The 22898-nt window shown below is 55.0% G+C and overlaps 1 protein-coding gene across 3 annotated transcripts in view; it reads right to left on the reverse strand.

The window, feature by feature from the left end:
• Positions 1–20120, reverse strand: part of SEZ6 (seizure related 6 homolog) — a 48287-nt gene extending 28167 nt beyond the window's left edge. Inside the window, exon 1 of one of the 3 annotated variants that reach the window (XM_027517430.1) lies at positions 19766–20004. In XM_027517430.1, the coding sequence (XP_027373231.1) occupies positions 19766–19820 (55 nt within the window). In that variant the 5' untranslated portion in view covers positions 19821–20004. Of the gene's footprint in view, positions 1–19765; positions 20005–20047 lie in introns of those variants that run through there. The other 2 variants (XM_027517432.1, XM_027517431.1) reach the window with 2 other exon arrangements.
• Between the last annotated feature and the right edge of the window lie 2778 nt (positions 20121–22898).

A 22898-nucleotide genomic window follows, 5' to 3' on the forward strand; every position in this document is an offset into this window, starting at 1 on the left:
AATTTGTCACCATGGGACTGTGTGACTTTGGGCAAATAAACTCTCTGAACCTTATTTTTCTCATCTGTAAAATGGGGTTTCTTTTCTAGGATTAACTGAGACAATATTGCTTCCCTTTCCCATTTGCTATGTCTTTCTGAATTATCTTTATCTTTTTTTTGACACAAGCCAGGATCCATCTAGGGTAGGGGTCTAAAGTAGGGTCATCTGCATGTCACCCCCAATCCATGGCAGACATTGTTAACCAATGTTGATTATTTCTTGCTGAGGCCACATGGGACTTCAGAATCCTTCTCAACACAGTTATGCAGGCAGCCACTACCAATTGATTAGATAGGCTATGGAAGAAGAAACATGTTTGTTGTTCCTGGTCTGAGGTTGCTATGCTATTGATTGTATTGACTTATTTAACCACATCATAGCTGGAGAGATGCTGCATATTCTACGTTGGCCCACCAGGCTCCCCAGATCCTGGACTGTCAGAAAAAAGGTCAATGGATGTTGGCTCCAGATACATTTCACATAGAATTTTGCCAGTTTCGAGAAGGCTGGGAAGATATTCTGATTTGAACAACTCTCAAAATGGCTGCATGAGGACTCGAAGGGAAACACAGCCAGGGTGAGATAACAGTCGGCAAGGAGAAGGTTGGTTCCTCTGCACATCCGATGGTGGGGCTGTCATTCCACACCCACCCCGTGGATTGGCAGGCACGAGGATGCAGCAGATGGCCTACATTCTGTTCGGGAGACCATGGCAGCTCTGATGTGTTAGACATTTGGGAGGAGGGAGGAAACTGGGGTGGGGGAGGTGGCTGCAGGTCAGAGGGCCCTCTGCTGCTCTGGGTCAGAGGGGTCCGGGGGCCCAAAGCCTTGAGAAAGCAGGACCAACCCCTATTTCTCAGGACGCTCACTAAAACAGCCCATCTGTGCCTTGGCATTCTGTACCAGACACTGACAACGCGGTGCCCAAACTAGATACACAGCCAGGCCCACACCCCCTGGAGCAGATGGTCCGCCAGTGTCCTGTGTCTTTCTTCTGAGTCCGTGGTGGAGGGTCCAGGGAGTGCCTGTAACCTGCCAGGACAGGACTGCTCTCTGCCCAGCCCTCAGATGTCACACTGTCTTTGCCAGGTGACCTGAGACTAATCTTAGCATGTCACAAGGAAGAAGAGCCTTTCTCATCAATCACACAGACTGGAGCCTTAGGGTTCTGGTGTCTCTTTCCAGGGTGGCCCAAGAAGAGATGACTGTCCCAGGGCAGGCACCTGCAGGAGTCCTCACTGGGAGAGGGAATGCCTCTGTCTCAGGAAGGGACCAGAGTGGCACGGCTCCTCTCGCCGGCTGCCAGGTGGGTGCTCGGCAATGGAGCAGAGCTAATGGGCACCTCCCGTCACTGTCGATTGCACTGATTGTGTTATCTGGGGGGACTGAGCACTTGGTTAAATGGGATGGAGATAGCATATCAAACGAGCAAATTGATTCCACAATCAGCTGCCGCTTGGTCCCTGAGGGTGCTCCCCACTGTCAGAGAGGGTAGGATAATCTGTGGGAGACAAGCCATTTCTACGGAGAGGACGTCTCCAGACACTCTGGTGATTCTGATGGAAGCCTATGGCCCTGTGACCTCCCTCACCAGGTTCCTGGGGTTCTCTCTGCCTGGGCTGACTGAGATCAAAGGTATAGAGGCCAACAAAGAGGGTGTGATACACAGGAGGTGTGTGTTAACTGCTCAGTCATGTGTGACTCTTTGCGACCCCATGGACTGCGGCTCCTCTGGCCATGGGATTTTCCCGGCAAGAATACTGGAGTGGGTTACCAGGTGTCGGGGGCCAAATGCCCAGTCTCTTCAGATACCTTAATGTGTACCAGACACTGAGTCAGGCCATCCCCAGATCTTGGATTATGTGACACTACAAGTCTGTGAGGTGAGACTTTTATTCCCACATTACTGGAAAAGAACTGGAAGCCTAGAGAAGTAAGGTGACAACCTGCCTGGGGCACAGCGGTGGAGCTGGGATCTGAACCTACCTTGATCTGGTTCAAAAGCCCTAGTCTTTGCAGGACACCAGTCTGCCTCACAGGAGGAGGGGACTGGTGTTCCCCAGCAGAGAGCCCTCTAGCCAGTACAGGAAGCTAAGGCCCAGAGAAAGGACTGGACCTATCCATGGTCTGATGCAGGTTGGAAGCGGAGCTGGGGCCAGTTTCTGGCACCTGGGACCTAAGCTGAGTCAGCCGAGCTGGGCTCCCAGAAGGCCTTTGGGCTGGGACCCAGGGAGTCCCATTCTGTGCCCAAAGGGCATCTGAGTCTGGAACTCAAAACCAGAGGCCAAGGACACTGCTTCACAGGGAGGGGGCACCGTGTCACACAGGCACTGGGGTTTAAATGTCAGCTCTGCCACTTAAAAGTCAAGGGAGCCCAGGCCAGTCACCGCTGTGTCCTGAGCTGTAAAACGGGCGCTTTGGAGAGGTTTTATGAGAATCTTAATGTTCTAAGTAGCAGGGGTTTCTGGGGGGAAGGGTGGTGGTGGGGATACAGAAGGTGAGGCCACACTCCGAGGGGGACAGCCCTCTGGGATTGGGAGAGGCTGGCCCGGGTGAGGCCACCCTCTCCTTCCTGGGGGACCATGTTCCCTGTTGTATAGCAGTGTGTGTGACCTCGAGGATGTCAGTGTTGTTGGCATCTGTTAAAGGAGGATAGTATTGTACCACATGGTGCAAAGGACCGTCGCCTCCAAGGCCGGCATGGAGCTGGGGGACAGTGGCCCATAGTCATACAGCCCCCCAGGATCCCCCGGCTGCCCGGTCCACCCGGTGCCTGGACACAGGAACGCACTCCCTGGGCGGCCGCTCTCTCCCCCCCGCTCTCGAGGGCCGGGGCTGGGAAACACCTCCTCCGCTCCCAGCTCCCCCGCTGGCTGGCGGAGGCCCGGAGCTTCCCGGCAGCCCCCAGCCCCGGTGTGGCCCCGCCGCCACCGCCGCCTGGGCCCTCCCCCCACATTAGCTCTTAAGCTATGCAAATAGACATCGGAGGGAGCCCTGTTTAAAGTATTTAGACGAAATGAAAAAAGGCTTTCATCGGCACTAATGAGCCATTCAGGATGCCTCCCCGGTGGATTCTCTCCCGCTCCGCCTCCTGGCCCTCGCCGCCCCGCTGTGGCCCTTCTCGGGATCGGAAGCCCCCTCCTCCTGGCTCCAGCCGGGTCCTCCCAGGGATAGCCACCGGCCCCGCCCCCTTCCTTCCCTGGATCCAGCGAGTTGAAGGTGGAGTTGAGGCGGCGGGTGAAGCATCCTCCACCCCCACAGACTGGGATCCAAATGGGGCGGGGTGCTCACCTCTGATTTGGGAAGCCCATAACGACTGGGGACTCTTCTTCATAGCTTCCAGGGGTAGTGTTTTGTCCCTGTCTGACAGATGGGGAAACTGAGGCTCAGTGAGGCCCAGGATGTTGCCAGGGGTCACAGCATGGGTGGGCTGAGGAGCTTGAACTGGTTTGTATGCAGGCAATGGGGGAGGGTGGTAGTCTTTTCTTTTGGCCACCCCAGGCAGCAGGCAGGTTCCCCCACCAGGGGTGGAACCCTCCCCATGCAGTGGAAGTGCAGAGTCATAACCACTGCCCCACCAGAGAAGTCCAGGGTGGTGGTCTTCATGCAGTGTAGACCTGGGGCAGCTGCTGCACCAGGCCCAGGTGGGCTGCCTGCTTAGGGCTACTGTTTCTGCAGATCTCTCTGCTCCAGACAGAAAAACCTCAGGTTCCAATCCCCCATCTATCTCCCACTAGCTGTGTGACTTGAGCTGGGCATTTGCTTCTTCATTTGTGGAGTGGGGTCCTCCTGGTTTGGGGACGGCCAATTAGAAACAGGCCCCTCTGCCGCCCTGCCCCTCATCCTCTGCCAGGGCAGGAGGGGCTTGCTGGTCTCAGAGGCCGGCACATGGAGGGGGGCCCCAGAGTCCTCAGACAGGTCAGGCTTGATCCCCACTTGTGGCAGCACCAGCTTTCGGCTGTGGGGAGCATGCCTGCTGGTGGGTACAGGGGAAGTCTAGGGGTTACAGTGGGCAGGGAGCCTGCCCCTTGGGGCTCTGGAGGTTAAGCTGGCCCAGCATAGGGAGAATGAGAATTTAATGGGATCCATTTATTATCCCATAAAAGCTAATGAGTTTATTCTGGAGGTTCCCTGGCCCCTTTCAAGTTTTAATAGGGGATTAGTGAGGGCCTGGCCCCTGCAGACCCCCATTATCCTAGAGCCCGAGGGCAGGAAGAGAGGCCCCCGGAGTAAGAGCACTTGGGGCCCCCCAGAGCCAGAGCCTGGTGTCCACAGTGACAGTTTCACTGGGTCCAGGCCTGCCTCCTGAACTGAGGGCCCCCAGCTAGAGGCTGGCAGGGTCACAGAGGGCCCCTGAGGCCTGAGTCCCTGTGCCACTACTGACATACTCACCCCACAGTATTCCTGTGTCTGAGGTAGGTTTTCTGCTGTTGACTTCTTGTATTAACAGGAAAGGCAATATAAACCCAATGGAACAGATGGGGAAACTGAGGTCTAGAGCTGGGGTGTGGCTTCTCCAAGATCACCCAAAAGCTATGGTAGAACCAGAATGGATACTTTCTGCCTCCTGTTCTTTGGAGCCAGACAGCTGTCGTTCCTCGTGCTCATGTGCTAACCAGGCACTCAGCACCTTCACATGTAATCACCTATCCTCCCCAGAGATAGAGCCATTTGAAGCCCAGAATGGTTAAGTAAGCTGTCTAAGGTTGCATAGCCAGTGCGTGGCAAGCCTGGGACTAGGACCCAGAGCTCAGTAGCTCCATCACTCAGCTTTGTCTGCTGCTGCCACCGGCCCTCAGCTGTCCCTCTTCACTATCTCCCCATTAACTGGCCGCCACTATTCTGGGGCACTCATGCTGAGAGCCCTGCAGCTTAGGGTGATGGGAAGGAGGTCCTGGTGGCGTCCTGGAGGGGCCGTTGTGGGGGTGGACAGTGGTTTGAATGGAGGAGAAACCCTCCAAGGGAACTCTGCCAAAACAGGTGCCTTCCCCCTTCTGCCCCATTTGCTCACTTCTTTGCCTCTTTAAGGGCTTCCCTGGTGGCTCAGAATCTGCCTGCAATGCAGGAGACCCAGGTTCAATTCATGGGTTGGGAAGATGCCATGGAGAAGAGAATGGCTACCCACTCCAGTATTCTTGCCTGGAGAATCCCATGGACAGAGGAGCCTGGTGGGCTACAGTCCATGGGGTCGTAAATAGTTGGACTTGACTGAGCAACTATCTAACAGTCTTCTTTAAACTTTCCCCATCCTACCATACCCAGCTCCAGTCCCTCCTGGGCAGCAGGGAGCCACCCCTGCCTGGCCCATGGGGTGACAACAGTTCTCTCCTCTGATCTCCTGGTGGCACTTCTTGGTGGACCCTCAGCATGGGTACAGCTTGTGCCCATGGCCAAGGATCCAGCACAAGGCACATCTCTCTTCCTTCATCTCTGCTCGTAGTTGCTGACCCTGGGGCCAAGCACAGTGCAGGGTGGGCTCAGGATTCTGCATGTCTGCACACTCAGAAGGCTTCCTGCTCCCCAAAGTACTTGGCCCTTGGCCAGTAGGGGTGGGCAGGGGAGGGTGGGTGTGTCCTGAAGGGAGAAGATGGGCAGTCAGCCCTTGGCAGTGCCCCAGCACAGCCCCAACTGGCACTTGATGAAGACTCTCTACCGGCACGAGCCGGTGGGCCTCCAGACTTAGACTATCCTCCCTTCCTCTGCCATTGACCACTGCCCCATTGCACCCTCTTACTACCTTCTCTTGGCCAACTTGTGGCAGTTTGGTCAAATCTGGAGCACAGAGATGAATGGGGCACCTCCTCTTGGCTGGGATCCAGGCAAGAAAGTGGCCAGTCCCCAGAATCTGAGCTCTTGTAGTCTCTGTGAACATCTCAGCCCACCCTCATTCACACAGGAAGAAACGGAATCCAGAGAGGTTTCCCAGGTCACACAGCAAACCTGGGGCAGGGCTAGAACTCAAGATGCTGGGGCTCAAAGAGCATCTGGCCCAACTGTTCTGAACAGTGAACGCTTCACTACTCCTGGGGCCATCTGCCATCTGAGGGTATACCTCCAGCGACAGGAGGTGTGCCAGGAGCAGCTACCACCCCCACTGTACTAGGGGGGTGGGTAACCCTGGGCTTCATCAGCTCCAGGGTTGGGGTCTTCTTGCCAGATGCAGGGAGTGTGGGTGGGTGTAGCAGGCAACAGCCAGGAGTCGGCCCGCCAGTCCTGGTCCTGCCCCTATGAGGTTAATCCCTCTGCAGAAATCACTCCCCCAGCCCAAGCCTCCATTTCCCCATCAGTAAAACAGAGAAGGTATCTAAGGGCCCTGCCCAGTCTCACCTTCCAGGATCCAGTGACCCACAAAGGGCTCCATGAATAAAAAATACAGAAGGCCACTGTTTACTGGTGGCTCAGACGGTAAAGAATCTGCCTGCAATGCAAGAGACCTGGGTTCGGTCCCTGGGTTGGAAAGATCCCCTGGAGGAGGGAACGGCTACCCACTCCAGTATTCTTGCCTAGAGAATTCCACGGACAGAGAAGCCCGGTGGGCCACAGTCCACGGGGTCACAAAGAGTTGGACATGACTGAACGAGTAACATTTTCATTGTTTACTGAGAATTTATCACACGCCTAGCACCATTAGAAGTGCTTTACCAGAATCAACTCATTTAACCTCCCACAATTACTCTGAGATATAAACTTTCATAGATGAAGAAACAGGGACCCAGGGAAGGGCAATTGTCAAGTTACCGGTTTGGAGGTGTCAGATTCAAACGTAGACGCCTTGCAGCCCTAGAGCAGTGCTGGCTAATAGAACTTTTTGTGATGATGGAAATGTTTTATATTTGCATGTGTGACATGGTAGTCAGTGGCCACACATGGCGAGTGAGCCCTTGAAGTGTGGCTAGTGAGACTGAGGCACCAAATTTGAAATTCAATTTCATGTTCATGAATTTAAACCGCCACATGTATGTAGTAGCTACCGTGATGGAAAGTGCAGCTCCATCACCTGACCTCTTGACCCCAGCAGTATTCACTTTTCAGAAGGGAAGAGCCTGGCCAGTGTGGGGGTGGGGGAATGGCATTCCAGAGAAGATTAAGATGGGCTGGCAGTGTCTACCCCTCTCTTTGGGCCTGGGGCCAGGCAGGAAGAGGTGACAAGGAGTCCTGGGACTCCCTTATGTTTTTCATAAAGGCCTCAAGAGAGGGGCCTGTCAGCCAATCAGTCCATCAACCCATGATGTCTGCTTCCCAACCTTGTCCGAGCACTGGTGTTCTGAGAAGTGGGGTGTTCAGTGGGCAATTTGGGGAGCTCGGGCAGAGCCACTGTAGGAGGTCTTCATGGATGGAGGGCAGCCAGGAATGCTTGGCCCTGGATGGGCTCAGGGTGTGTGGCATTCTATGAAACTGCCTGCTGTGCTGGCCGACCTGCCCCTACCTCCCTGCCCAGCCAGACACATGCGGGCAGGGAGCCTGGCCTGGCCACCACCCCAGGACTCCTGGGGCAGCCCCAGAGTAGTTGCCTGACCTTGGGCCCAGGGGAGGGCCTCACACTGAGCACCCTCCATGGGTTAGGCAGGACTTCCTAGGGAGCTGTCTTCTGCCCAGAGCAGTGCCTTTTATTCCTGGAATCAATATTTTACACTTTACATGTGAAGAGACTGAGGCTGAGAGGCAAAGTGATTCATCCTAGTTCACATGGGAGGGAATTAGCAAATAAGGGGCTTGAACTAGGTCTTCCTGCTCCACAGCCTGGGCTTAAGTTTTTACTGCAGAGTTGCTGCTTCACATGTGATTATGTGGGCCTATGTGTACACCTGAGTGTATGTGCCTGCACGCACGCGCATGTGTAGTTCCAGACACACTAACATAAGTCGTTTCCACTTGTCCTTGCCTGTGGATGCCATACCCTAGAACCCGGCCTCACGGTCCTCAAGTCTGGGCAGCTCTGCCCCCCAGAAGTGATGCCTTTCTCCCAAAGGCAGCTGGGCTCCCTCCTCCTCACTCTGCCACCTTTTTGGACCTCGCCTTGACCCTTCCTAGAGCCCTGTGGCCGGGACAGCTCCCCAGGCTCTGGGTGTGTGGCGGGGAGAAGGGACAGGGCTCTGGGCTCCTGCCCTCTCCTCCCCACAGCCTCCTCCCTCCCGTAAGGCTGTGACCAGGGGCTCAGGGTACAGGGAGCTCCCAGCTAACTGCCACGTTCGCTGCTTTCCAATTTAAAATCTAATATGGTCTCGCCACTGCAGAGCTGGGGGCTGGAGAGGTGATTAATGAGGCCTCTGCTACAGCGTCACCTGCTGTGCTCTACACCTTCCCCTGCGGCCCTGTGTTCTCCTTCCTGCCTGCCCGCTACCCCCGGGGACCTGGGGGTCCTAATCCTGCCGGCTCACAGTCCCTGGTGCTTGGCAGGAGGCACAGGAGTTGGGGGCCTGAGGTGGGGGATTGGGAGAGAACTAAGGGCTGGGCTTGGGGGGCAGCAGGACTGATGGCCATCCCTGGGGCAGGCTGGAAGAAGGAGGAGGAACACTGGGCATCCTTGGGCATCACCTCCCTCACCACCAGAAAGCTGATCAGTCTGCCGAACTCCACTCCATCATGCCCACTGGCAGGAACACTGGCCAGGGCAGAGGAGGGACGTGGCCCCAAGCTGGGTGTTCAGGTCAGCCCTCCCCCAGCACCAACAGCTCCCACCACCTCCTCAGTGACAGCAGGGATTATATTTCTCTGACTGGAAACCTTGGAAATGTCAGCTGGGATGAGGAAGGCTGTGAAGGCAGAAAGATATTCTCCTTGGAGCTGGTACCAGCCCAGTAGTGGAGTTAGGGAACAGGAGGGTTGTTCTAAGGAGGAATGGCCATCCCCTCCATCCTCTGCCCCCTGCCCAAGTTCAGACACTGGTCAAGGAGAATCCCTCCCAGCCGCTGAGCCCAGCAAGGCACCAGGACCCGAGATCGGGTACCACCCTGGGTCCTAGATCAGCATCTCTGGGTTGCTGCCCCTTCCCAACCCTCTCTGAAGTTCAAAAACTGGCCGTACTTAGGTGGCTCCCAGGTCCTGTGCCCACCTCTGAGCCTGGTAGCCCCAACATTCTGTGGCCTTTAGTCAGAGGACAAGGCTCACTCTGTGTACCAAGGGTCCAAGTGACCTTGTGACCTTTGCCCTGTGGCTGGTTCTGTCAGCTATATCTGGGAGGAGATGGGTTGAGGGAGTTGGCTGAGCCTAGACCCCCAGCTGCCCTGATCCTCAATGCTGAGGAGGGGTCTCTCTCCCCTGGAGGAGCCTGGTGAGGCCTTGTCAGAGCCGTCTCCAGCGTGGGAGATAGCTTTGCCACTGACAGGCTGTGTGACCTTGGGCTTTTCTTGCTCTCTCTGGGCCTGCTTTGGCTTTCCATGTAGTACTTCCTTCCTGGTTTCTTCTAGGTTCTGTGGGTGGGTGGGTGAGTGGGTGGAGAGCCCCTCTACTCTCAGTGCCCAAGTGCAGAATTGATGGAGCCTCATGGTGGGCAGTGGTAGAGGCGGAGGGGGCCTGGCAGGGCAGGTGACTATGCTCTGTTGACTTGCCCATTTCCTCTGGTTGTTGCTGGGCCCCGGTCTCCTCATCTCCAGCACCAGAAGACCGTGTGTGTGTGTGTGTGTGTGCGTGTGGGTAGGGTAATCTCATCCAGGTATGCTCTCTCCCTTGACTTCCTGCCACTTTGAACCCCATTCTGCCCTTCCAGCTTCTATGGGGGAAACTCTGAGAGTCCTGCCTTACTTCTAAATGTCCTGTGGAAGAGTCCCTGGAGGCCTGGGATCTGCACTTAGAGGCTTGGAGGGGGCAGAGAAAGGGCAGCCTGGGACCTTCTCCTGGTGGCATGGGGCCTAAGCTTCCCCAGGGCATGGCCCCTGTACCTGTGGACCATCCCAGTCTCCCCTTGTTTCCATGGGACTCTGAGGCTCCCCAGGCTCAGCTTGTCCTCCCCACTTCCCCCAGCAAGCCCGAGTGGGGGAGGGGAGGGGTACAGAGCTGCTAAAAATAGCAGCAGCAGCTCAAGTCTCCTTGAGGGGTCAGTGGAGCCCAAGATTGGGGAGGAAGAGAGTGGAATGGGCTCTGGGGAGAGGAGAGACCAGCAGAGCTGAGACCTGCAGTTCCTGCACCCAGGGCCACAGAGTCCCAGGGTATGGGGACAGGAGTGCACAGACATGCAGGGACATATGGACACAGACACCCAGGGTTAAATGGACCAGCCAGGGCAAGATGTATACAGACATGGCTACCTGCAAATCTGGGGCTTCTTCTCCTCCAGACCCCCTGAGAACACCAGATGGACTCAGCTGTGCGGCCCCTAATCCCTCTGTCTCCTCTCTTGCCCCAACCTTGCTCTGACTTCTTCCAAGGACCCTGCCAGGTGGAGTGTGTGTACGCCTTGAGTTGAGAAGGCTAAGTCCTCTCCCCGTGTCCCTGCCAGTCTCTTCTGCTTGAGGCCGAGGGCAGTGAAGGACCCGGGAACACCAGGGGTAGCATCAGGAATACAAGTGAAACAGACTAGGCTCAGGGCAGCACCCGACCTGAACAGCAGGCCTAGACTGGCAGGTAGGGTAGGGGGATGAGCGGGAGATGGCTGGACCCAAAAGATCAAGGCTAGAACTCTGTCAGAAGGTGGGAAGAATGGAGTGGGCAGTGAAGGAAGGCGGACAAGGGGAGGCTGGACAAGCAGATGCACTGGTGACCTCCATCAGACTAGCCTTGTTTGGTCCCTTACACCTTTCCCTGGAGATGCCAGGGGCTCTTCTGTCCTCAAAAGAAAGTGAATCCCTCTCCCCCACTTCCTCTAACCAGCCAGAAAATAGGACCTCACAACAGGAGGGAGCCTGCCAGCTGCCTGAGCAGATGTTTTAAATCACTAGCACATCCCCTTGCTGGATATAAATGATATCTCAGAATGTCCATCAGAGCAGCAAGCCAGGGTGAAGGCCCTTAGAAGCACCCTACCCCCAATGGCTAGTTTCAGCTTCCTAGTCAGGCCTGGGCCAGCTTGTGCTCACTGCCCACCCCTAACTTATAGGCCAGCCCTAGACTCCTCCGCTTTCTGATCTGCCCCTCCAGTGACTACCTGGAAATCAGCCCCTCCTGGTGCTGGACAGCTCCGGCTATAGGCATATGCTCCTCTTAAGCAGGGCTTCCAGTTTCTTCCCTGTCACCAACTCCTCTGATTTTCTTTGATCTGGATGCTGTTTTTTTGAAAGAGGTGGGACAGGTGCCATGAATTCCTGAGGAAACTGAGACACAGGGGAGTGACATGATTTGCCCCAAGTCACCTAGGTAGTAAGGGCTTCCCTGGTGGCTCAGCCAGTAAAGAATCTGCCTGCTATGCAGGAGACCTGAGTTCAATCCCTGGATAGGGAAGATCCTCTGGAGAAAGGAATGGCTACCCCCCTCTAGTATGCTTGCCTGGGAAATCCAATGGACAGAGGAGCCTGGAGGGCTACAGTCGATGGGGTCACAAAACAGCTGGACATGACTGAGCGACTGAGCACACACAGCAGCAGCACCTAGCTAGTAAGAGCCAGTATCAGGTTTAAACCCCGGGAGTCCTGGCCCTCTGACCAGCATCCTTCTAGTCATGTTCTTCCTTTGGGGCCACCCCCTCCCCGCTGAGGCACAACTTGGCTCTCCACACGGTGCAGTATCCCCCCTTACAGGCTCTGGGGCTCCCTAGGCACCTGCTGGCTGGTGGGACCGGGGCCAGACGCTCAGCAGGTGGCCGCTTGGGGGACAAAGGAGCTGATGCTCAGCTGCTGGGCTGCAGGGAGGGAGGGAGAAGCTGTGGGTGGGGGGAGGGGAGGAGGGATAGGGGCTGGGAGTGGGAGGGGCTGGGTCTGCTTCTGTGCCTTTAATAAGGAGACAGAATGCAAAGCGGGGTAAAACAGCATGCAAATGAACATCTGTTGGGGGCTGCTCTGTGGTTCAGGCACTTTTCACAGGGGCCCTGCAGTTCTGCCCTTGCAGCCCATGACCAGCTGGAAGGAGAGTCCTGAGGGTAGAGAGAGGAGTCAGTGGGAGGGGAGGCGTGGGTGACTGGGGGAGATGCTGAGGTTTTTGCCAGGGTGCAGGAGTCCAACTGGGCTCCTGGGGACTTCACTGCGGGAAGGGAGAGACCCCCACCTTGGATTATTCTGCAACACTTGTGGTTCAGTGGCAGATTCGGTTCACTTCAGCTCAGTTGTGTCTGACTCTTTGCAACCCCATGGACTGCAGCACACCAGGCCTCCCTATCCATCACCAACTCCCAGAGTTTGCTCAAATTTATGTCCATTGAGTCAGTGACGCCATTCAACCATCTCATCCTCTGTCATCCCCTTCTCCTCCCACCTTCCACCTTCAATCTTTCCCAGCATCAGGATCTTTTCAAATGAGTCAGTTCTTCACATCAGGTGGCCAAAGTATTGGAGTTTCAGCATCAGTCCTTCCAGTGAATATTCAGGACTGATTTCCTTTAGGATGGACTGGATGGATCTCCTTGAGGAGGGACTCTCAAGAGTCTTCTCCAAAACCACAGTTTGAAAGCATCAATTCTTTGGTGCTCAACTTTCTTTATAGTCCAACTCTCACATCCATACATGACTACTGGAAAAACCGTAGCCTTGACTAGATGGGCCTTTGTTGGCAAAGTAATGTCTCTGCTTTTGAATATGCTGTCTAGGTTGGTCATAACTTTTTGGTGGCAGGAGGGACCCTGTATCTGCTCTGCCTTCTTGGGGGGTTAAAGGGACCCTCAGACCCAGCAGAGATGGGAAGAGTTGTGATGGAGGGCACCAAGCAAGCCTGGCCCAGAGATCCCAGAGTCTTGCTGGGGCCCTCAAAGACCAAAAAGATGAGCCCTCTCACTGCAGGTAAGAAACTGAGGCTCAGAAGAGTCCCTGGCTAGGAATCTCTTGTCCTTTTGAAGGTGAGTGGTTGGATGCTGTTTAGCAACTTTTTTGTATCGCATTCAATTAAAATCAGAGAGTCTGTAGTGTCGGTGGTGAGGCAGTCGCAGCTGAGCTTGTGGAGATTAAGGGCAGGGATTATGTTGTATTCCTGCCTATTAAAGCACCTGATAGGTGCTGAAAATAGAGAGGTGTTGCATGGAGAGGGGATGGGTGGGTGAAGGATGGATAGGCTAAGTTCCTGATGTGGGGTAGTGTTGAGAGAAGAGAGAGAACCCTGGGGGGCTGGATGATCAGATAAAGAGGGAATGGTTGAACTGAAACAAATAGAAGGTTCCAGGTATAGCATTCCAGGTATGAGAAAATGGCTAAGGGAAAATGGAGAGGTTGGACTGAACAAGGCATGTACAGGGTCTAGGGTTCACTCTCTCTCTGTCTCTCCATTGCCCCTTTCCCACCCACTCATTCCTTCTCATCTCCTGGCAGAGCCCCTTGTCACTGCTGGGCCCAGCCAGGACCCCACCCCACCCCCACCCCCCATCCCTGGCTCCTTTCCACCAGCCTGCCTGCCAGCCAGGCTGCAGACTCTGCAGCCTGAGACCCGGACTGTTGTTAGAGAAGTGGCAGGTTTGTTTACTCCAGAGCCCGCCGAGAAATCTCAACAATCAATGGCCAACAACACTGCCGGCGCTGTGGCATCGATCCTCGCCTCCAAGGGCTGGCAGCCCAGTGGCAGGTGGGCAGGTGGAGGGAAGCTGGGGCAGGCTTGGTGCCCAGTCCTGTCCAAGAGCTGAGATTCAAGGCAAGTTCGGGCCTTCCCCGCCAGGGGCTGAACCTCAGCAGCAGTGGGGGTACCGGCTAGGTGGGGCAGCCCAGCTTCAGGACAGGAGTGACTGGTATTCTCATTCACTAAGTCTCCTAAAAGATCAGAGAGTAAGAGTTATCCAAGGTCACTGGTCTCTGGGCCAAGACTTCAGGGTTCACTTGACCCCCAGTCCTGTGCTCTATCCTGACCTCCAAGTGTCAGAAAGGGTGTTTTTTTCTTCTGCCCTCCAAGGACTGAACCAGATAAAATATCCCTAATCTGCAGCAGTAAGGACTGAGGGTAGATGTCAGGAAAATAAGCCACTGTCATCACCAGAAACGTGCTAGAAGAAAGTCAGGGGCCATTTATATCTTGGGTCTGTCTGAACATGGCCTTGAACTTGGCTTATAAAATGCAGATAACAGCTTCTACCTCACAGAGATGATATGGGACTAAATGAGCTAATGTTTAATATATAAAGCACTTAGTACAGTGCCTGGCACATTAGTTGGTAACTAATAAATACTTGCTATTATTGTTGCTACTACTATTAATAGGATAGTGATACTCTCCTGGGTTCTCATCTGTTTGTACTGAAGATTTGCCTTAGGGTGGGGGAGTAGGCACAGTGCTGGCTGCAGCCAGATTTTGCAAAATGGGGAGGCACTTTCGAGTCATTTTATTACTTACTGGCTTTAAGCCCAGGGTAAGTAACTTAATCTCTGAAACTCAGTTTTCCTATCTATAAAGTGGAGATAACTAGTCTCTGGTTTTATTAAATAGAAAAGGCTTAAAAATGAAAGACTTGGCTCCTGAGGGTACTGAGACAGGCCTCATACCCCAAAAAGATGTTTGTGAGATGGATGAAGAATGAACCCCTAGGGATGGATGTTTCCAAGGGATGGCTCTTTTAGGAGCTGTGGAAGCTTCATGGACATGAATTGTTGTGGTTCGGGAGGACTCCTTCACCTCCACCTTTTCATTTAAGGGCGTGAAAGGCTCAGAGCAGCTCCCAAGGTTTCATATTGGTCCTGCCAAGCTCTGAGAGGGTGTCTGAAGATGAGATGGAAGAGGAAGTGATAAAGACAGATGACATGGGGTTGTCCCTCCCTTATCTCAGTTCTTAAGTTCATGCAGGGCACCCCTCCCAGGCAGCAGAAGTGGTGGGTACATGCTATGGGAAGGAATCAAGAAGTCTAGGCTCTGGGCTTAACTCTGCCATTGCCTACCTGTCCAGGTCGGGAGTTTATTCAATGGGTATTTAATGTCCGCCAAGTGCCCCTGGGGACCGGAGCAGTGGTGGTACCAGGGCAGCTGGAGAGAGGCTTTAGCCTTCTTAGAATGGCCATCAGAACCCCACCCCCAAGCCACCTCAGGCTGATGGCGTGACAGCTTAATTTGTGGAAGGAAAAAACTAAGTCAAGGCTATAATTTACAGTTGGGATAATTGGCCAACCGTTAGGAAAGGGAAAAAATCCTAACATACAATCTATGTAAAAATAGTGTGCTTGCTACGCAAACTCAGCTTCAGTCCCAGCTGCCATGCACCCAACTCATCTTTCTGAACAGGCAGCTGACCCTAAACTTCTTCCAAAGAAGAATTCTAGAACTGTCTTGAAATGGAGGGTCTGAGCAGAACAGACTTGGTGCCTTCCTTCCTGTGTTCAGTCTTGCTCCTGGAAAGGGACATCAGGCGCTAGGAGCTCGTGACCCCACAAGGTGGGCAACTTGATGGGGGAAAGCCAGGGGGTGGTGGGAGCCCAGAAGAATGCCCCGGCTCAGGCTGAGGATCTGAGAAGCCGTAGAGTAGATGCCCCATAAATATATGCTGAAGAACTGAAGGGCCAACTAAGCTGGGACCTGAAGCATGAGGTAGAGTGAGCCAGGTTGGCCTAGGAGCGGAAAAGAATTTCAGGCAGAAGGGACAGCAAGAGCCCAGAAGCTGATGAGAACATGGCTAGTTCCGGGAACTGATCATCTTGGCTGGGTAAGTTGGCTTCCTGCTGGAATTAGTCTGAAAGGGGCCTTGGAGACCTCCGAGTGTCTGCTCCCCACCTCCCAGCTGCTGACTCTGGCTGGTAGCATTGTCTCCTCAACACCACTCCCCCAGCCACTTACATACGGAGCCTGGCTCTTCCTCCCTGAGAGCAGGCCAGTAAGCTGAAGACCCAGAAATCTGCCCTAATGTGCTTTCAGGCTTGGCAACCACCAATGTGGTGCACCCTTAAATTGAACGTTCCAGAAGGTGGAGACCTACAGAGGACAGAGGCATGCCTGAGGCCAGACAGGTAGCCTGAGGGTCTTAACCACCTGAAGTGAGAGGTTCCTTCGCTAAAGTAACCCCTGCCTATAGGCCCTTTTCCACACCCTCTTTCTTATTTGGGGGCTGGGGTACCCAGCTCTGACAGCTCTGCCCAGGCTGGGGCGCAGCATCCCTGAACTGAGCCTAGCTTGGCAAACGGGGCCTGGAGAAGTGGGGACAAGGAGGGGAAGGGAAGCTGGGCACCTGGGTAGGGCCGGGGTGAAGGCAGGGTTTTAAAGAAGCAGGATTTTTAACGTGCCCCCCACCATTCAGACAACCATTGGTGGGAGAGGTACAGAAGCTCTAATTAAGCCCAGTTTCTAATTAAACCCAGTCCCTGTGTCTCCTCGATCCCCATTAGCGCCCCATGGTGTCCCCAAGGCATTTTAAGCTGCCACCCTGCTGAGGAAGCTGGGACCGCCGCCAGGGCCTGCCAAGCTTGATGAGCTTGGGCCTGTGAGGGGTAAAAAGCCAACCCAGACTTTCCCTCCAGTCCACAGCAGTCTCTGGGCCCTCCAGTCTCCTCAGAAGCCCAGGGGAGTCTCCTGGCTGCCATGTCAACCCCTGGGGCTCTGGGTACAGTCTAGACTGCCTCCCACTGAGCCTTGTCCCCGCACTCTCACAATGTGCCAGGCTGGGCAACAGGGAAAAGGGCTTGGCGCTAGCTTTGGCTTCAGCCCCCAGACTCAGGAATGTACCTTGAGACTCCAGCACCTACCACAGAGTCTGCAGGAAGCAGCAATTACCATTTCAGGTTAAGGCAGCCCTGGTTTGTTAACCCCTTCAGCACTAGGGCTCCTGGAGGCCAGATTTTCCTTCTCTTCTTACCTTCCAGACCCTGTTCCCCAGTTCTTGGCACAATGAATGACCCCTACTTCCTGTCCCCTCCCTCACTCTTCCCACCGAACACTCCATCAGAGTTCAGAGACGGGGAGCATCAGGTCCAAGGTCACACAGCCAGTGGAGGGAGCCTCTGCCTCTGGAGACCCAAGTCTCACCCCAGTTTCTGCTGCTTCCACCTTCACCATCTCCCCAGGCCACGTTCACACATGCAGAGTTTAATTAACTTTATTGATATTCAGAAATTAGGAGAATGACTAAAGGTAATTGCTCATTAAAAATCATTAAACTGACACAGCAGGCTTGGGCACACACTGCCCCTCCCAAACAGCATTCCTCCCCCCTCGTGGCAGGATCTCCAGCTACCAACTGCAGGAGGATTACCGGTGGCTCACGGTGCCCCTCAAGCCTAATGCTGACTGTGCCCCTGCGGCTGCAGAGGAAGTAGGGAGCTGAGCTCATGGGGTTGAGCTTGGCCCAGCAACATCTTGCCGTGCACCCCCAGGTCTCCACCTCTCCCATCTCCCGCCACTTCTGGGCCACGTCTGGCTGCATCTGTGTCTCTCTGCCTAAACGTGAGCAAAGCTCTGAGGGCCCCCTCTCGAGGCCACGAGGCTGAGGGATGTAGCACTCAGGCCGCAAATGCTCACAGCCTGAGGCCCTTACTGCTTGGGGCCTCCTTCTCATAGCTGAAGCCCCCAGGAGTCCTGAGATGGCCCAGTGTATTGTCTCTCAGTGAGACCACTCAGTACCCCAAGGACTGGGACCTTGCAGCCCTGCTGGGAGGAAGAGGTGCACCAGGGCTGGCCCAGGTCCAGGCGTTCTCTCCTCATGCCTGGCATTGCTGGGCTGCTTCCTCTTCTCCTTTGAGGGGGTGGATATAAACAAAGATCTTTCCAAGCAGGCAGACCCCTATTCCACATATCACTTGGGGAGAAGTCTCTTGGGCACTGAAGAGGTCCAGATGGTTAGGGAGGGACACTGGCTGGAGACACACAGACTCTCGGCCACAGAGTGAACTGATTCTTCTCCATGCTCACACCCATGACCCCAGCGAGGCCCCGCCGGGCTCCCGGCCACCCCAGCCATCCTCCTGGAGACCCACAGTTTCACTCTAGCCCTGCAGGGAACTCTCTGGCAGAGGCTGCATCGCACACTAGCGGCCTTCCACACTCCTCACACCCACTCACTGCTGAGCCCTCATGCAACATCCAGACCTTCTGAAGCACAGAGACACTTGGACCTACTACTCCACACACTCTGGGCCCTGATTACATTCACAGCAGCCCCACACACCCTCACAGGAGCCTTTAGACTACAGATTAGGAGGCACACACAGGCTCTGCACCCCAAGGGAGCTGTCCAGCACAAGAATGTGGCCCAATCTCAATATGCGTCCCAAACTCCCAGGGACATTTTCCGATAGCTGGGCCAGGATGTAAGCGTCTCTCCTTTCTCCCTGCACCAGCTCGGCAGGGCATCCAGGACTTTTTCCCTCTCCCTCAATGGGAACACATAGTACTGAATTCCTGGAATCACAAAAGAACCCGGCACGGGCAGCCAGGGAGCAGAGCGAGCATACCTGGCTGTGTGCTAGCTAGAGGCTCGGAGAGGGGCTTCCATGTCTCTGAGGACGCAGAGCAAAGAAAACTGAGGCCCGGGGGGCCAATCTGGCCCCATCTCCACTGTGCTGAGCTCCAACGACGCCAGGGAAGATGGAATGATGAGGTTAGAAACTCCCACCTTCTTCCTCCTCCGCATCATGCCCTACTAACCACACTCCTAAGGGATGGTGGGTCCCAATGCCAAGCAAGATTTCAGCGATCCCACCAGCCGACTGGCTGCAGTGGAAGAAAGAGGTGGGTGCCCTCAGTTTTGATGAGTGTTTGTTTGAGCCAGGGCAGGTTCCGTGGAGACAGACTCGGAAACCTTCCTTCCTCAAGGCACAGAACCCCTCATTGTCTCCCTAACATTCCCTCGCTGCCCACTTCATGGCCAAGCTTCCCTCGACCCAGGACTGATGAAGTTGGAGCCCTGACTCCAAGCGGGGGACGGAGGACCTCAGGGTGGGGTGCCAGTCCTCCCGCGATGAGTCTGCGGCCATGGGGTGGGTGGGGGCCGCAGCAGGACGGCAGGCCGGGAGGGAGGAAGAGCTCTGGGAGTGTGCAAGGGTGGAAGGTGCAAGGAAAGGGCTCCGGAGAGGACGGAGTTTTTATCCCAAGATTTCAGCTGTTGCAGCCCAGGGCAGAACAAGGAGCCAGATAGGGGTCCCCGGGCCCCTCGAGTTTCTCCCTGGAATGGTACTCTAAATCCCGACCTCTGCGTGGCAGCGCCAAGGAGGAGAGAGGTGGGCGAAGTCCCAATTCCGGGTCCCGCCGCCATCTGGCCCCGTCCCTCCTCTGTGAGAGGCCCCAGAACCGGCGGCAAAGTCGAACGAAGTTTGGCGGGCGACAAGGGAGGCGGGACTGCGGGCCGCCAGCGGGACCGTCCCGACTCACTGCCCTGTGCCGTCCTCCCCCCGGCACGCGCGCCCCAACGCTCCTAGACGCCCGGGGAGTGTGGAGAGGTAGCGCGCGGGTGAACGCGTGAGTGTGTGCGGGGAGGGGGTGGCGTGATGAATTGCAGCTGAGAAATCCCATTAGATCCGGAGAGATGATTAAAGGCGAGGTCTCGGCCGGGTGCGAATGGCGGGAGCAGCGGCAGCTTCCCGCCCCGCGGAGCCCGCACCCCGCCCGGCTTGGCCGGCGCGGGGGGCAGAGCAACCGGCGGAGCGCGGTACCAGACCTGGACAGCCAGATACGCGGAGCTGAGCTCGAGGACAGTCCTCTCTTCCCACCCCCCAGGACCCTGCCCCTGCCGCCGGACTCTGAGGTCCCTTACCGTGAACCAGGAGCGCCAGCAGCGAGGGCAGGAGCAGCAGGGCTGCCGGGCGCATGGTGCCGGTGGCGGCCGCGCCCCAGATCGGGGCTGCGACGGGAGGGCTGGGAGCTCAGCTGGGCTTGGGCGCGGGGGACAGAGCCGGGTCCGACCGGGGAAGAGGGAGCGTGGCCGCCGCCGCCGCCGCCAGCGCCTGACAGAATCAGCACCACGGCCAGCGCCTGGCGTCGGCGCCGGGGATCGCCGCGCGGGGCTGGGGGCGGGGGCGCGGGAGGAGCGGCTTACCGTAAAGTCTCAAGCAAAGGCGCAGAAGACCCAGCGGCGGGAGGACAGCCTCCCTGCGCCGCCGCCAGCTCTGAGGAAGGACTTCCCTGCTAACGTGGGCACACGGCCCCCACCCTTCCCCGCTGCCCACGCCCAGCCAAGTCTGCCGCCCTCTCCCTCATTAGCAGCCTACCGAGGAGGTGGGGTTCTAACCTGATGTCTCCGTGAGAGAGCCACCCTGTTATCATCTCTCCCCACCCCATCCTGGTACCTGAGGGCGCCAAGGGTGACCTGGGAAGGCGTTCGCGTATGAGGTAGCTGGCAAGGCCCGCGTGCCCTTGTGGCAGCTCCGTCCCGAGCCCATAATGAAGATGGCTTTTGAGCGTACAAAGGACAATAAATTATTACTTTGCGCTCAATAAATGCCAGGGCTCCAGGCAGCTGCATCAGCAGCAAACTGTGCTCACAGAAAAGCTTAATTATCCTGATATTATAGTTAAAAGCCAGTAGTACTCGTGTCCTGGGAAGACATTCTACACTTGGCAGGAGCTAACCTGGCCAAACTGGGCAAGTGAAGGTAGTATCCTGGGTCCGCATGTGGCCCTGAATCTCCAGGACCCTGCCTTGGCCCCCCTACAGGACCAGAGAAGCCATAATGCTAGCCAGTGAGAGCAGACCCTTCACATCTATCCTTGCCCAAGTTCCTGGAACTGGTGGAGAAAATGAGACAGGCATGGTGGGGGGGGCGGGTGGAGTGTGAGGGCATTTCCCTAGGATTATTTTAGATAGAGACTTGAAGGAAGGCCAGGGGGGTAGCCAGGGAGGTGGTACCATTCAAGGACATGGAAGAACAAGCTTTGAGGGCTCTGCTTAGACTGAGGAGCCCCAGTGAGTCACAGAACAGCAAAGAGGGCAATCAGATCCCTGAGGCAGATGTTTAGATCCAGAGGTTTTTCTGGCTCCAAGGATGAGCTCACTGGAAGAGCCTCAACGGACAAGTGGACATCACCCTGTGACTGATGTTATTCTCCTTGTAGAGGAAGAAGAGGGCTGAACTTCCTGCAGCTCCCAGGGAGAATAGCTTTCTGTTTAGGTCTTTGCACATGAACTTGGCTCCTCTCCAAAGCTTCCAGACCCCAGTCATTGTCCAATGCCCTTCCTTATCTCATCCTGGAAGCAGATGGCAAGACTTCTGCTCTGAGCTCATTTCTCAGTCTTTTGGTCCTTACTACTTTCACAATTTTTCAGCTCTACTTCTCAGATTCTCTCTAGATTCTCTTGCTGTGGGCTCTGAGGAGCTACCTTGATGGCTATAAAGAAGCCTAAGCAACAGGCAGGTGGCATGTAGAATTATCTGGGGGTATCACTGGGAGAGAATTTCTGGACAATCGTTTCAAGAAGCTGAGAAAAAAGAGGGCAGTAGCAGATGGATGGCAGAAGGGAGGGGACTTGACAAAAGAATCAGAGGTAAGGAGAGGAAGCCAGGCAAGAAGATGCAGAGGGGAGGGAGGAAGAGAGCTGCCAACAGAGGATGGAGGTAGAAGGTTTTGTGGCTCAGCGGAGGAAATACTGGCAAATGGCAAGAGATTCCTCCTTGAAGTTATTTCTGAGCTCCTCCTTGATTCTTTGGCTCCTCTGAACTACGCAACTTGGGCAGAGGAGGGTGAATCATGACCCAGGGATGAACCTTATGTGCCAGGATGATTCATGCGAATTTGGAGGCTGGTGGAAGCTGGGCTGCTTGATAAGCTGGGCAATACAAAAAGGAGGAGCTCAGGAACCTGTCACATTATGGTTTCTATTGCCTGAACTAACCGAGGCATTGGTGGGAGGCGGTGGGGGGTGGGGTCCAATAAAGACTACAAGTCCCAGAATTCATCACCCTGCCCTGAGCTCAGAGGATGGGTTTGTCCTGAATCATGGGGAAAATATGCACCTAGGTTGTCTGTCCCTTCCTCCTAAAGATGGTCAATGTGGCCTCTCTGCCATGGGCTCCTAGCTAGGTTGAGGCAGAGATTGCACCAAATTGGGAAGCAGCAGAGTTTCTGTCAACACCTATCTCATGCACTTCAAGGGGCTCACTCTGCCCAGATTTTAGCATCACCCACAAATTAAGTACAATAAGATGCCCTAGGGAACACTGAGCTCTATGCTACAGATTTACAATGTGCTCAAATCGTATATGCATTTCAAAGTGGCAGCCTGGGGAGACTTGCAAGGCTCCCTTTACTGGTCTTGTTTCTCCTCTTTGCTTTGTGTCCCCCACCTGATTGTTACCCCAGAGGGTCTTGGACCTCCTTGTCTATGTAATTGCTTGCTTAATTATTTTCTGTACTAGTCATCAACTCTGTGAAGGCACAGAAAATGTCTCTCTCTTCCACTCCCAACCTTACTGGTGCCCCACATATAATAGATGCTTAATAAATATTTGTGAATAAATGATGGCATGCCTATGGCATATCATTGATGCTAAATTCATGCTGTGAGATAAAGGAGAAGGGGACAATTGCTTTTGGGGGTGAAGGGAGGTCATTGAGAGCTTCACACAGGAGATGGGTTGACTGAAATCAGCCTTTTTTTGGTTGATAATTTTTAAAGCAGTGTTTTTTAAAAATTTATTGACTCTGCTGGGTCTTAGTTGAGATAAGCAGGATTTTTGATCTTCATTGCAGCATGCAGAATCTTTAGTTGCAGCATGTGGGATCTAGTTCCCTGACCAGCGATCAAGCCTGGAGCCCTCTGCATTGGGAGCATGGGGTCTTAGCCACTGAACCACCAGGGAAGTCCCTGAAATTAGCCTTAATTATGCCTTAGGTTTCAGTCAGGGGAGAGGAGGAAGGAGGGCATCCAGAGTGGATGGAGTGACTTATGC

This window comes from Bos indicus x Bos taurus, chromosome 19 (assembly GCF_003369695.1).
Source record: "Bos indicus x Bos taurus breed Angus x Brahman F1 hybrid chromosome 19, Bos_hybrid_MaternalHap_v2.0, whole genome shotgun sequence".
Classification (NCBI taxonomy): Eukaryota; Metazoa; Chordata; class Mammalia; order Artiodactyla; family Bovidae; genus Bos; species Bos indicus x Bos taurus.